The sequence below is a fragment of the Piliocolobus tephrosceles genome, chromosome 1, assembly GCF_002776525.5.
Source record: "Piliocolobus tephrosceles isolate RC106 chromosome 1, ASM277652v3, whole genome shotgun sequence".
Classification (NCBI taxonomy): Eukaryota; Metazoa; Chordata; class Mammalia; order Primates; family Cercopithecidae; genus Piliocolobus; species Piliocolobus tephrosceles.
Genome location: NC_045434.1, coordinates 177967429 through 177982674, shown reverse-complemented (window position 1 = coordinate 177982674; position 15246 = coordinate 177967429). Strand labels below are relative to the sequence as shown.

The window sequence follows — 15246 nt, the reverse complement described above, 5'->3', positions numbered from 1 at the left end:
GAAAAGTCAGATTAGCGCCCCCTGGTGGTATAGGTAAATCCGGGGAAAGGGGAAAACCCAGTAGAGGAAGGAGAGAACCAGAACGCAACATCATTAGTTGGAGTAACAAAAGGCTTAAGAGGCTAGGCACCTTGGCAGATGGATGCCTGCAGCAAAAGCCCCACCTGGGTCAGATGGCAAACACTGGCATCGAATTCAGAGCAATTTCAAGGCCTCATATCTGGGCTAAGTCAGCCTCAGGGCCTACCAGGGTCAGACAGGCTTGTTCCCAGCTTTCTCACCAAGGAGATTTTTTGGGATAACTCAAGAACCCCTTTCCACCTGTTTCATTCACATGTAGCAGATAGGTGTCTAAATGAAGGCACAAAGTCTCTAATGTACCTCAGCCCCAGACTCTTGAAAGATTCTCATCATCCCTGCTACCACACATTCTTAACCCGATTGCACCACAGCCTGTTGGCCACCATTGAGTGCATTACATGACATGTCACAGGGAAAAGTAGCCACAGAAGGCTTCACACAGTTCTGGGAGTTAGAACTTGCAGGGGCTCCTCCCCTCTGCCAATGGCTCTTTTGAGCCTACAGCAAGCATCAAAATCTCAGTTAGGCCCAGTTTCACAACCTGTAAAATGGGATCAATACCTACCTGTTGACAAGGAGGCCAAGTACAGTACCTGCCTAGGATAAGGAGATTTCAGCCTTGGCCAGTCAGGCTTCATGCTTCACTCAGACCACTCTTCTCTTCCCTCGGTGACAGAATGTACCTCCGACAAACAACCTATGCTTCACACAGGGCCACTTTACAGGAGGACAGAGTAACAATGCCAGAAAGCTAAGAAGGCCTGAACATAACCCTGCCTTCCAAGTGGCTGAAATCTTTACCTCTTGCGCAGGGGCTCTAAGGGAAACTGAACTGGAAAGAACTTGAACCCCAGAAGTGCCATTCTGCTCCTGGTCTCCAAGTGCCGGTCACCAGGAAGGGATGCTGGGGAAGCAGGGGTAGACTAAGCCACTGCTCTCCCTGGGTCCCCAGTAACAACAGTGACCTGCGTGGAACATCAGACTTTATAAAACCTAACTGCTGGGTCCAGTGTGCACTTGCCTTAAGCACTGATAATCCCTATGCTTTCTCTAAGTGGCCTATATAGAACACCAAGGATTCCAAAATTCCCCTCCCAGCAGCCCTTGCTGCCCACTTCTAGGGCTCTTACCTCTGTACAGAATGGGGTAAGCTGTGGATGGACTACAGGCTGGACATACATGTGAAAGGTAGACTCAATCTCCATGGTCCGGCCATTTAGCTTCAGGATGGGGAACTCGATGATTTCCTGGAGTGCCAAAGATACAGAAAAGGAAAAATAAGTTATTGTAATTGACGGTTTCCAACAGTAGCTCCAAGTCAACAAAAAATGAGTGTTTTGGGTTCATTAGCTCCTGCCAGGCCAAACCCAAGATTGAGTGAGACGGCACCAGCAGTTACAATCCTAACCCTCCCACTGCCAATATCCTCATAAGTTCCAGGGACTGGACACAGCCCTCAACCCCATTGTTTCTGGAAATGGGAAGGAAGACAGTGGTGCCATCTGCCCCAGTTTCTCCAACTGGTTCTCTAGCAGAGAGAAGCCCCTAAGAATACCCCCTTCTTTCTCTTGCCCAGGTCCCTGTCCTGAAATGGGTCTGATCTCCTGCCATATAGACAACCAGCCATCAGACCAATGCGTAGATTTCCTTGTATGAAGTTTGAACCAAGCTGGTAAGTTTCTTCATTAGTTCTTAATTTTTTAAAAAGATAAAAAAGCCAAAGGGGATCCCAAAGAGGAGGAGAAAAGTGAGTAACAGTAACAGGAGCTAGCGCCTCCCACCTTTCTTTCAGGCAGTACACACTCCCCCTATACCGCCAGCCCAATTGCTTAGCCAGCCCTTCCCAGTCCACTGAAACATAATGGAAGAGAAGGAGGAGGAGTGACAATTTGTTTGGAGTCTCTAAGATTAATTTGTCTCCGCTATTTAATAGAGATGCACAGCACCAAGGTCCTGGTGTGCAAACAGGCTTGCAGAACGCTGGCTGTGCAGCACGCCTCATACATCGCTCCTGGGAAGGGAGGAACGCACCAGAGGGGGGAGAGGGCAGGAGAGAGCACATGCGTACCAGAGAGAAGAGGGAAAGCAAGGAGAGAGAATAAAAAAAATTATTGCTTTTTAATATTCAAAAACAGTTTGCAAAATTTAATCAAAGCAAAGGAAAAGCTAACATTTTTACCACTTTGACATTTTTATTAGCGCTTTCATAAATTTTTAAAACATGAATGGAATTAGTTTACAACACACACAAAAAAACTGCCCTGAAAACATCTGGAAGAGACAAATAGGAAATAATAAAAAAAAAAAAAAAAAAAGCAAAATTCTCTGAGAAAAATTAGCATGTGGAAAGGGCCTCCACGGCAGAGAGAAAGAAAGGGGGCTCTGCCCATTCAGTGGCCCCAATAGCTCCAGCAGCACCCCTTCCCCGGGTCCTTCATTCTGGAGAAGACCTTTCCAGTATCATTAAAATCGAGGTAAACTGATTCTCTCCAGAGACAGCCTGGAGAAGCAACACGAAACAGATGACACCTGACTGCACTTAGGAAATGAATGGCTGGGAAAACACAAGGAGAAATGGTCAATCTCCTTGATGTCCCAGGAAAGTCAGGTATCCTCCCCGCAAAACCTACCCACTAATATTGGGCTTGTTTTTAAAGCATCTATTTCAATCCAACACATAACAGCAGGACCGAAAACCAAATCAAGTCAGATTTCATGCTAGAGAGATTCAAAGATTCTGGTTGCCTTGCCTCGGTGGGCTGATCTCCAAAGATGGGGAAGCTGACAGGATCTTACTCCCAGAGACAGAAAGGGCAAAATGGCTGCAAGGCTGAGGCAGAGGGGAGAGAAGGGAGGCCCAGGCTGCTGCTTAGACCAGGTGATACCTCTCCTCTCAAGGTGAAGAGAGGGGAACACTCATTTCCCAATTCCCTGGACCTTCTGTTCCCCATGAAGCATTACATACAGAGTAAACGGGGGTTTGGAACTGAATAACAAAATTGAACACACACCAAAAAAGTACACATTGGTCCCCCTGCAAAAAATCAGGTAACCAGGATTTCCAAGAGCCAACTCTGAGGTGTGGCCCATGAGTCAGGCTCATCTGACTCCTGATTTTTCTGATGTGCCCTTCCTCTCCCCCTAAGTAGAAGAAACACTTCCTCAACAGAAAGAGCTCTATAGCCTGGTGAGTTTGGCTGCCCTGGTGTCTAAGGAAACAAATACAGCCAGCTCCTCACTAACAATGTTAGCTGGGCCCACAATGAAATTTAACCTGTGACACAACTGTACTTTTCATTTAAACTTTCATTTGGAGAGCAGCAGTGTTTGGAGACCTACAGTTTGTCCTGCTAATAAAGACAAGTGTTGGGACCTTTAAGGATGCCATTCATCTTTGGCTTTTTATTAAATTCAATTTTCTTAAGCCCATGATACATTATGAAATTAGGAGTTGACATTCCTCTGGAAATAAAAATATCTATCAAACATAAATAGAAAAAAACCCTCTATTACCAAGAATTTATGGCTTAAAGTTGATCTCTTTCCACTTTTTTACAAGCACATGGTTTGTTTTAGATATCCGAAATGCTATTATAGATCTAGGATTTCATTAGTATTTATTATAAAATACTACGTGTTTCAGCTTCCACTCTGACCAGCACCAAGTCAGCATCCCCAGCAGACTCTCTGGAAACTTGGCCTTTGGGTTTCCCCATTGCAGCAAATAACAGCAAATACTGCAGCTCAATATTCAGACTTTCCTGATGTTCGCTTCCTTACCCAGAGGGAAATGGGGCCAACTAAGCGCTGAGACTCAGTGCCATGCTCCCGGAGAGGAAGAACAAGCCAGACTCGCATCCATGGAAAAAAAAAAAAAAAAAAAAAAAAAAAAAGGAAGAGGGTAGGTCCCTGAAATTCCCAGGGTGCCTAGACTCAAGGCCCAGGACACATCAAATTTAGCCTATTATAAACATATCTCTGATAATGCTAGCTCATCAGCCAAGCCTTCTTCCCAAGACCAAGAAGAGGCGGTTTCAAGGGCCAGTCTCAAAATGTGACTTTGCAGGGGCCCTTTCTCCACAACATGAGGAGCTGTTGTGACAATGAGCCTGCACAATGGCATATTCACTTGAGCCACTGAGGATGCAAAAGAGAAGCTTCTGAGAAAAGACCCTCTGAGAAGTTACAGCAGCAAGGACCTCACTGAGGCACTTCTTACCTTCCCATGTTGCCCAGCCAGTACTTCCATACTTTCCAGAACCTTAAAATACTGGCCCAAACAGCCCAGTAGTGGGAGAGGTGCCCCAATCTGCATCAAGTTGGCACAACTCTGCAGCCAGGGCACCTGGAGCATGACAAACATTTTGACGATTTTTAGCTGATAATGATCAGAGATGGAACCCCAACGCTACAAGTTACTGGCATTAATCCCAACACAAAGATTTGTGACAATGTGCCCAAGTGCCAGCCACTATGTCCAGTTGCTCAGGTAATGAAACTGTTATTCCTGACCCTCACCTTTTCTCTCAGCCAATTTCATCACTCCCCTAGGAAGGTTCATTTCAGAAACAGTTTTGTGTAAAAGTAGCACCAGGAAGGAAGGAAGGACCAGTCATATTTACCAGCCCTCTTTCCCTATCCTAATAAGAGCTTCACAGTTCTTTGCCTTTGTATGCCATTTGCATTTAATTAAACTACCTGAGTGCCTACTTTGTGTAGGCTATCAGACAGGGGCTGGAGCAGGACTAGAGGTAAGATGCAGTCTCCACTTTGGAGAAGTGCATGGACTATGAGTAGAAAAGACAGGCAAACAAATAAAGAATAGTACACCGTGATAAATAACTTAGTGGAGGGACATACACGGTGTTATGTTTTTCCATTTACAAAAGCATAGTTTCACATACATTTTCTTATTTTACCTTCCTTAATCCTAGGAGATAGGTTACATCATCATCACCATCACCATCTTCAGGTCATAAATCAATACTATTAAGCATCTACTATTCACCAGGCAGGGGCTGGCTGTAGACATAGAGATGAATACAATGAAAGGTGGCTTCTTTCTCTGAGATGCTCAAGTCTGGGCAATGGGTGGAGAGGAGCTGGCCTCCAGTGCTCTCCAAGACATGTGGAAAATGCAATCATTTTATTCCATTTATTGTATACTACACGGCAGATACTGTGCTAAGAGGAATGATCTCATTTAATCCTAACTCATGAGGTGGGAATCATAGTCATCCCTATTTCACAAATAAACTAAGGCCCAAAGATGTTAATTCACTTGCTCACACTTACGCTGCTTGTGAGGGACAGAGCTGGAACTCCTAAAGGGGAAAATGAGAACGAGACTTAAAAACTGAGTAGGATTAGCAGCTTTCAACATCTGAAGGGTCAAGAAAGATCTGGTTCTCTTAGTCTAAAAGGTTATCCTATAGAGAACTCAAGTCTACTATCTCCTAGAAACAGAGTCTGCTCTCAAATTTTAAGAGCAATGAATGTGGACTATCCAGGCAGAAAAATTCTAGAGGTTTGCTACTGAAAAGACCCCACCATGGCTGCAGTAACACAGATGGCACAGGGAAGGCAGGAACCATGTGCCTTCAGTGTGATCTCTAGCACCTAATTCCTATGCTGGCATACCGGCTTCACTCTCTCAACTTTTGTTGGGTAAACATATGAAAGGGCTGCTAAGTGGAGGATACAAGCCAAGGGCCTGGCTGTACCAGAAGACACAAAACTCTCCGCAGAATCAGAGAAGGGAAATGATCTGCCTAAGATGTCAAAGATGGTCAGTGGTACAGCCAGGATTCAAACCCAGACATTTAACAGTTCAAAGCACTTTCTATTAGATCTACTCTCATCTCTAAGTGGTTTCCTCCCTCAACTATTACAAACCACCAAATCCCAGTCTTACCTAGGGTAATCAACCATCTTGTTGATCAGGACCAAGGGTTTCCTGCAACATGGACTCTTCTTTTTTTTTGAGATGGAGTCTCGCTCTGTCGCCCAGGCTAGAGTGCAGTGGCACGACCTTGGCTCACTGCAAGCTCTGCCTCCTGGGTTCACGCCATTCTCCTGCCTCATCCTCCCGAGCAGCTGGGACTACAGGCGCCCGCCACCACACCCAGCTAATTTTTTGTATATTTAGTAGAGACGGGGTTTCACCATGTTAGCCAGGATAGTCTCGATTTCCTGACCTCATGATCCACCCGCCTCGGCCTCCCAAAGTGCTGGGATTACAAGCGTGGGCCACCACGCCTGGCCAACATGGACTTTCAATGCTAACACTGAAACACCATTCACAAACTACCTATAGCACTGGGCTGTCTGCCAACGGTGGGTGAAAACTGGCCATAACTTAACAGCTAAGAACAAAAGCCTCAGAATTGGGATTTTTCAAATATCCAAGGTTCCAAATCTATTGTACCTACTGTCTCCCTCAATATTGTTGAGGGGAGAGAAGACAGAAATAAAAAAGAAGCACCAAACAAGCATTCATCTACCTTGTAAAATGGGTTGGAGCAGGTATTTCAAACCTAGCTTGCTTTTTTTTTTTTTTTTTTTTTGAGTCAGAGTCTCATTCTGTCACTCAGGCTGGAGTGCAATGGCACAATCTCCAGCTCAATGCAACCTACACTTCCCAGGTTCAAGCAATTCTCCTGCCTCAGCCTCCCGAGTAGCTAGGATTACAGGCACCCGCCACTACGCCTGGCTATTTCTGTATTTTTAGTAGAGACAGAGTTTCACCATATTGGCCAGGCTGGTCTCAAACTCCTGACCTCATGATCCGCCTGCCTCAGCCTTCCAAAGTGCTGGGGTTACAGGCTTGAGCCACCGCGCCCAGCCCCTAGCTGTTCTCTAATTGCTCAGCTAGGAACCCCCAATGATTTCCTTCATAAACGGAGGACACAATGGCAACAGCATTTCAAATGAAATTTCACACCCACAATCAGTAGATTACAAGAAATAAATGTGTAAGTTGCCTTCGGGATATTCAAACTCCCTTCAACTACAGTGTCTGCAGCAATACAAATACATTTGAAGACAGAACAACAACAAAAGGATTTAAGTAGAAGGGACTTAGGTTAGACTGTTGGAATTCGTAAAAATGGGACAGAGGGTTTATAAATTCTGGTTTTTGTTTGTTTGTTTGTTTTTGAGACAGGGTTTCGCTCTGTCACTCAGGCTGGACTACGGTGGCACGATCTCGGCTCACTGCAACCTCCGCCCCCCAGGTTCAAGTGATTCTCATGCCTCAGCCTCCCAAGTAGCTGGGATTACCACACCCAGATAATTTTTGTGTTTTTACTAAAGACGGGGTTTTGCCATGTTGGCCAGGTGGGTCTCGAACTCCTGGCCTCAAGAGATCTGTCCACCTTGGCCTCCCAAAGTGCTGGGATTAGAGGCCACAGCCACTGCGCCCAGCCCAGAGGGTTTAATAGAGTAGCATTCTAGCCCTTTTTCCCTAGGCATAGATTCTCCTCTGCCTGAGCTGATGTTTCTATGTCCTATCTGAAATAAGAGAATGAGCAGATCATTTTTCATGGCTTCCCCCTCTCAACCTAGGAAGAAGGAACTGGTTTTCCTTCATAACAACTAATCTATTCCTTCAACCCTCGGAAGAAAATTCCAAAAAGTGTGTGTCCCTGCATGGAAAGGTTTGATAAAATCTAAAAGCAACACATAACACAAGGTAGAAAATGCAGTCCCTGACAAAGATGTCGGTTCTACCCAAATATTTAGTTTTGGATAAAAGTCTCATGCAAAGATGGGCCCTTTCTCCAAGGATCAAGGAGCCTCCCGGCCACAGGGAAGAGGGGAAGTTGGATGGGAGAAGTGAGGGCTACACTGGGCAATGGGGTACGGTTTGCAATAACAGTTTCTCCCTTGGAAAAAAAAAAAAAAAAGACATTTTATGCACAAGGAGCTTATTTCTTAAACAAACACTCGTGGTTTTGATTTACACCACAGTCTGCTCCTAAATAATTTATGGCGGGTTAAATTTATTGCCAAGCCCTGGCTGGCTGCAAATTCGAATTGCCAAATAATTAGATTTTAGGGCAAAGCTTATAAATTACCCGTCGATTTGTCCGGACTTGTTTGTCAGTTGCTTTGTGCTTCGGGTCATCTTTGGCATTTGGCTGTTTGGGTTTTAATTGCTGATTTACACTTTGACAGATGAGAGCTGATGCTCGAAGTTTCAGGACAAGGAAGGGTAAAAAATCGGAGCTTTAAAAGCCTGATTTTTCACCTACATGTCCCCCCTCCCCATCTCCATAGACCCCAAAGCAATTAAAATATAGAAAAGAAGCTGAAAATAGACACTGCTATTCTTTATTCGAGGAAGGTATGGGCGCAGAGTGAATTATAATTTACCTTTATGAAAATCTGAATTTTTCAAACAACACAATACCAATAAATGAAGGAGATCAAGTCTTAGAAACCACATCCTCACCTGAGGTGTGCACACCTGTGTCTACCTCTGTATGCACATGACTCAGAAACAGCCACAGTTCAAACATTTTTACATACTCAATTGTAAATAACTTCAGATATTAGTGGCCTCTGGGAAGCCGACCCTTCAGGGCACCAACAACCAAATGATTTCTTTGTAGCTACCTGTATACACACATTTGTCATGAAATTAGTTTAAACAAATCTCAGGTTATGTGCTAGAGAGGTCCCCTGGAGGCATCACTAAGGGCCTAGAAGTGCAAGGGTGCCAAGCCCAAAAAATCTCTCTGGATAGTACCCTGGCTCTATCACTATGTTGATAAGAGGGCCCGATTTCTCTGTGTTTCCCAGAGAAGCAGGGCCTGCCTCCCAGTCACCTGCTGTATCCCAACAGCTTACAATGAGGATGTGGATCAGAATAATACTAGTACTAATTCTACGAATAAGAGCTAATACCAGCCGGGCGCGGTGGCTCAAGCCTGTAATCCCAGCACTTTGGGAGGCTGAGACGGGCGGATCACGAGGTCCGGAGATCGAGACCATCCTGGCTAACATGGTAAAACCCCGTCTCTACTAAAAATACAAAAAAAAAACTAGCCGGGCGAGGTGGCGGGCGCCTGTAGTCCCAGCTACTCCGGAGGCCGAGGCAGGAGAATGGTGTAAACCCGGGAGGCGGAGCTTGCAGTGAGCTGAGATCCAGCCACTGCACTCCAGCCCGGGCGACAGAGCAAGACTCCGTCTCAAAAAAAAAAAGAGCTAATACCTATAAGCCATTACATATCGAACACTGTTTTGAGCATTTAATATGTTTAACTCAGTTTATCCTCCATCAGTCCTGTAAGATTGGTGCTATTATTTACCCCACTTTGCCAATAAGGCAACTGAGACATAAAAGAGTACAAGTAACTTGCCCAAGGTCATACTACCAGTAGGTAGTCAAGACTCAAATCCAGCCGGGCGCGGTGGCTCAAGCCTGTAATCCCAGCACTTTGGGAGGCCGAGATGGGCAGATCACGAGGTCAGGAGCTCCAGACCATCCTGGCTAACACGGTGAAACCCCGTCTCTACTAAAAAATACAAAAAACTAGCCGGGCGAGGTGGCAGCGCCTGTAGTCCCAGCTACTCGGGAGGCTGAGGCAGGAGAATGGCATAAACCCGGGAGGCGGAGCTTGTAGTGAGCTGAGATCCAGCCACTGTACTCCAGCCTGGGTGACAGCGAGACTCCGTCTCAAAAAAAAAAAAAAAAAAAAAAAAAAAATCAAATCCAGACAGTCCAGTTTTAGAGTCCATGCTTTTAATTTTAAACACTATGCTCTACTGATTCTCATCAGAACAGCGTCTACCTCAGCTCCCCTCACTTTGAAGGTCCAGAGTCCACATTCTGAGACTTGGGCACACGCAGCCAAAGCCTGTTTGATCAGTCACCCAACGAAGTGAAGGAAAGGCATGTGTCTTGCTCAGGATCACAAGATGAATTAGAGACTTAGTTAGACAAAGACCATTTTTCAAACCAATCCAAATATTGCCTTAAGATACACTAGCGGGGGATGAAGAAATTGCGGTAACAAGTGATCAAGACAGGACCAGGCCCACTCAGGCAGACTGAGAGTTCTGGAAGGTGGCTGGGCTACAGGAGGCCTTACTCGGTAATCCCCATCCATAGCCCCAGGGACTGCTGATCTCTTCACAGAATACTGCATGCCCGTGGGGTGGTTCATAGATTCCCTGTTCTCTGCCCACAAGTGACAGCCAGCAGCCAGGAAGGTAAACAGTTGTGCTGGCATGACAATAGATTTTTTAAAATTCACTGACGAGTAAGCAAGCAATACACAGACTGATACCCCCCACACAATGCACTGAACACATTTCTCACACATTGTCCCATATGATCCCACATCTCTGTAAGCAGTTTTACAGATGAGAAAGCTAAGAGGGTCAACTGTTGTCAAATCACAGTCCCATCACTTGAAAATTTATTAGAAATGCAAATTTCTGGCCTCCACCCTAGCCTTTCAGAATCAGAAGCCCTGGGGATGGGGCCAGCAGCCTTGGTTTTAACTGCCCTCCAGGTGACTCTGATGCTTGCTGAAGTTTGAAGTTTGAGAACCGCTGGTCCAGACTACAGCAGTGTTTCTCAGACTTCAAATGACCTGAGGAAGGTGTCAGACTGCAGATTCTATTTCAGCTCCGGAGCAGGGCCTGCCTGACATTGTGCATTTCTAACAAGCTCCCAGGTGATAAGGATGCTGCCGGTTCTCAGACCACAATTTAAACAGCAAAGGTGTAGTCTAGAACATCTACGTGACTAACTCCTTATCGCTGAGGTACTGACCAAGTGAGAATCAGAGCCAAAGGCTCTCAGCTCCCCTCGCAGAGCAAACCCTTACTTGGCCCACTTTAAGCACCCGAGTCAAGCCCTCTAAGTCTGCTAACCATCCCTAGCTCTTATTGCCGACATTTCATCCACCTTGCTGCCAAGAGCTAGGGTAGAAAAACAGGCCTGTCACATCCAAGAACTTCATAGAGTGGCACGTCTCTGTCAGGAAGCTAGCAAAAAGTCTTCTTGTCATGGCAGTGCCTGCTTCCTTTTGGAATACTGTCAAGACCAGGGCATCAGCTACCCTCAGAGTGCTCAGCACACTATTGTCTCAGCCCTGCAGAAAAAAACCTTCCTCTGTCCAGATGAACCAAAAAGCAGGACTGGATACCTCTCCTATGAGAAGACCACTCATTACATACACAAGCCAGGAGCTTATCTGGTCTATCTAACTGCCTCTGGTCCTGAGAAAGGCCTCTCCAACTCTGACCACAAATTTGGAGCTGCATCCCAGAATTCCTGTATATCCTAAGGCACCTGCTTGGGGACTCCCTGCTATCCTCACCAGCCACCACATTCGACACCATAAACCATGAATTTCCTTTCAGGTCTGCCCCCGACATTGTTTCTCCAGTCACATTACCTTTCCAGTGAAAGCAGACCTGATCAAAATGCCATGTTTCATCTCATTCATCAGCCCTACCCACCATCTGCAACTACCAATCCCGTTCAGTTGATCAGTTGGCCTTTAAAATGCTGCTAGTGCTGTGAACAATGCAGACATAGTTCCTGCATTTCCAGACAATGCAATCTCAAATCTTGGCTCTGTTTTGTCACACTTTTAGAGAGCAAGATTCCAAGCTTTCTGGCCAGTTATTATCCTATCTACCTAACTATCACTACCTACCTCCTGTAGGCCAATGGCCAAACAATGCATCAAATAGGTCCTAGAGGAATAACTACCCACATTACCGCTAAGGAACTCAACTATAACAGCTCTGCCTGTTATGTTCTCCCTGATACGGATCTTCTACTCAGAGTACCCCATTTACAACAACTATAGATTCCATGCGCCACTCCTTAAGAAATCTCAGTACCACTGACTCCTCAGTAGCCCACTAGTATCCAAAAGAGTTATGAGCTACGTAAGAACATGGTTCTCAAGCTTGTTTCCTTCCCAGCACACCTAAGGGTTACAACATGTAACTTCTCCCCATTTTCACCATCGCCAACCAACCAACAACCTAGTCCAACCCACTAGCATCCCTCTCAAGTACTGCATCTGTACCAGTCTCCCAACATACATTTTTAACCTCTTGGAACAACTTCCTTTCTATTCCCATGAACTCTGGTTTACAACATCTATTTCTGTTTCTTCTTTTCCACTCAGAAACACATTCAGATTTCCTTTTCAGGCTCCCCAACTGTACCCCCATTGTAGAGTATGAACACTCCTTTACTTTCAGCAACATCGGCATCTCCAAATAAGTGCCTCTGCCAGCACCGACCCCTTAGATTAGCCCTTGGCTGGAATGGCCTTCCAGGACTAGATAGTGACTATAGCACTACAACAGAAGTAGAGCCACTTGTGTATCAGATCTGTTTTGCCACCCACTGACCTTCCAGATCTCCTTACTGGCCAACTACATGCAGGGACAGGACCAAAACAGCAGCCTATCCCAAGGCACCTCTACATTCAAATAAAAGCTGCCCTGATGTTTGTCTCTCCCTCCAGATTTCTCCTTTCTGATTTACCTTCTTTCTGACTCTCCCAACACCTGACAGGGTTTTGTCCATGGCAGCAGCATCGATACATATAAACGCCTTTCTGCCTGTGCCAGCCTGTTCACCCTTCTGCTGCAGACCTGCCAGCCTTTGTTGGCGGGGGGGGGAGCTGGTGTCAACGTGGGTACACTCTTGTTTCAGGCTTTCAGGTTATGGCCCGATTTTCACAGCTAGAGCTCAAAACTCATCACATAAATGTAAGGCTGTGGGGGTTTTTTAAGTATTGTGAACACCCAGGATAAGAGGATAAAAAATAATCATCCCAATGGCATCTTAATCAAAATGATGCAAGATCCTTTTTCCCAATGAGACACAGAGATGGAGAAAGGGTCTCCTGATATCAGTTTCCTCATGTCAAACAATGGAGATCAGTCTACAAAAGAAATGTAATCAGGAGGGGAGAGGAAAAGCAGGGCAGGAAGGAGGTAGGGAGAAGTGAAGCCTATGGACTTAACCTAAACACTCTTGGATTTCACTTCCCCCACTGCCCCCACTTTCCGACCTGCTGGCTTGCTTTCTATGGCTGTACCTGTTGCCAATGCTCAGAGGAAGCTCAGCCTCCATCCCCATGCCCTCCAGTCCCTTCTGCTCCCACTAATCTCCACATTACCCAGACCTTCCTGCCTCTTCATCAGTCATTCCTTCCACACTAATCTCAATGTTAGTCAGTCAGATGTTTACCTTTTTGAAGGGTCTAAACTTCCCTGGTCTATTGAAGGTGGGTCCTAGCAGATCCAGATCCAAATTCCCAGTATTTTTTTTTTTTTTTAAGCAGGGGGAAGGTGAAGGAGAGGCGTCATGTCATGTCATTCCCCAGCCTCTGACTCTTTCTGGAGACCTAGCAGCCCACCCAAATGCTGTGCTGAGGTATCAGCCTCCTGACAATGCCTCAGAGCCTTAGTCTCCCTGAAAATACCTCAGAGCCTTAGCTCACACCATATCCACTTTCACCCACAGCCTTTTACCCACATTTTATTGGGTAAAATGCTCTTAAGCCTCTTCTAGTTTTTGTACTTTCACTTATAGCATCCCAATAAGACCTTCTAGCTCAAATGTGAGAAACAGCATAAAACTGACATATATAATCCAACTCACTGAACAGTGAAATACTTGCCAGGTTCCAAGTCTTTATTCTCCTTCTACCTCATCTGCAAAGTTTCCACAAACAAGCCTGCAATCAAGGTCAGTTTTTCCAGACTTAGGCCATTGCATTCTGGCTTACCATGTGAACCCCTTCTTCTCTTCCTGCTATAATAGTTCTGAATGGCCTCAGGCCCACTTGGCCCTCTCTGGTCTCCTGAATTTCTTATAACATGAAAACTCTGCAGCCCTCCCGAACACTGTGAGCAGGGCTGATCATTCCCATCCTTTGTGCCCCACTGTACCCAGCACTTACCCATGTCATGGTGGTTCTCATACGGCCTAATGGCTGTCACACAACTGTCTGCCCTCCTTGACTATGAGCTCCTTGAGGGGAGGGACCATTCCTTACTTGTCTTTATACCCCCAGCATCTAACACAGAGCTTGAAGTTACTATCCAAAGAGTAAAAGGAAGCCTTTTCATTGCCTCTAAGGTGGTTATAATGAGGTCTTCCCCATTCCTTTGCTGACTTAGCTGGTTTTGTCATGTTCAACAAAAACTTTAAAAGGCAGCTCAGTGTCACTGTTATTTTACAGTCCCTGATTTCATTCACCATGTATCAATGGCCCTATTCTTTTTTTTTTTTTTTTTTTTTTTTTTTATTATACTTTAAGTTCTAGGGTACATGTGCATAACGTGCAGGTTACATATGTATACATGTGAATGGCCCTATTCTTTAGAGCTCTTCCCCACCACCAACCTTAGCACAGTGTCTAAAAAATCTGCATTCCAACAGCTGTCTCAGCCCTGGGGAGGCCACCAGGATAATAAGAGGCTGGGGGGATGTTTCCTGATTTGCACTAAATTATGTGGTGATTTTGTTACCAGTGACTCAGTGTTCCCCAAGGAAAGCTCCTGGCCCCACCCCCAGGCAACTCCACAGCCTACTACACACCATGGCAGCTTAAAGGTATAAGCCCTGGGGAAGGTGGAGAAGCAGTCTGAATAGAGCAAATAAACCGCTTCGATCCTGCCTCTGCTATGCCAAACACACAAGGCAGCGCCACCATGCATCAGTGCTCCATTCCCTGAGATGTATATTTTACTTCTACATTGCTATGTCTGCTCCAAATACAGACAGGCCCTTCGTGAAGTCGCAATACGGCCAAGACTCGGACACAGCAAACGCTTGTTCCTATTCCGGGAGTACTAGTGAGGAGCCACAGTGGGAGCCAGGGAGAGGCCCATCCTTACGAGGGACCACCAGGAAACAGCAGCCTGTGGAGGAAGACGGCTTTGGAAGGAGGAGGGGCAAGTACCACATTTATGGAGGCAGTGACAAAAAAGACAAAGGGGCCAAGTGGGCTGTCCCATTCCCACCATCACTGGCCATCAATAGAGGAATTCATTTATAGTGACCCTGAAAGAAGAGATGTGTTAAAGTAGAGATATAACTAAAAAGAAAGGCAATAATTGCACTGATGGGCAGGGGAAAAATTATTCCAGGAGTCGGGAGCCTGTGCAAGA

General features: G+C 45.7%; 1 protein-coding gene across 11 annotated transcripts in view; it reads right to left on the bottom strand.

Annotated features, from left to right (window-relative positions):
* ERI3 (ERI1 exoribonuclease family member 3) overlaps positions 1–15246 on the bottom strand; it is a 134845-nt gene that overhangs the window by 97482 nt on the left and 22117 nt on the right. For all 11 annotated transcript variants that reach the window (XM_023221408.2, XM_026455729.1, XM_023221410.2 and 8 more), the window contains one exon: positions 1212–1328. In XM_023221408.2, coding sequence (XP_023077176.1) covers positions 1212–1328 — 117 coding nt within the window. The remainder of the gene's footprint in view (positions 1–1211; positions 1329–15246) is intronic.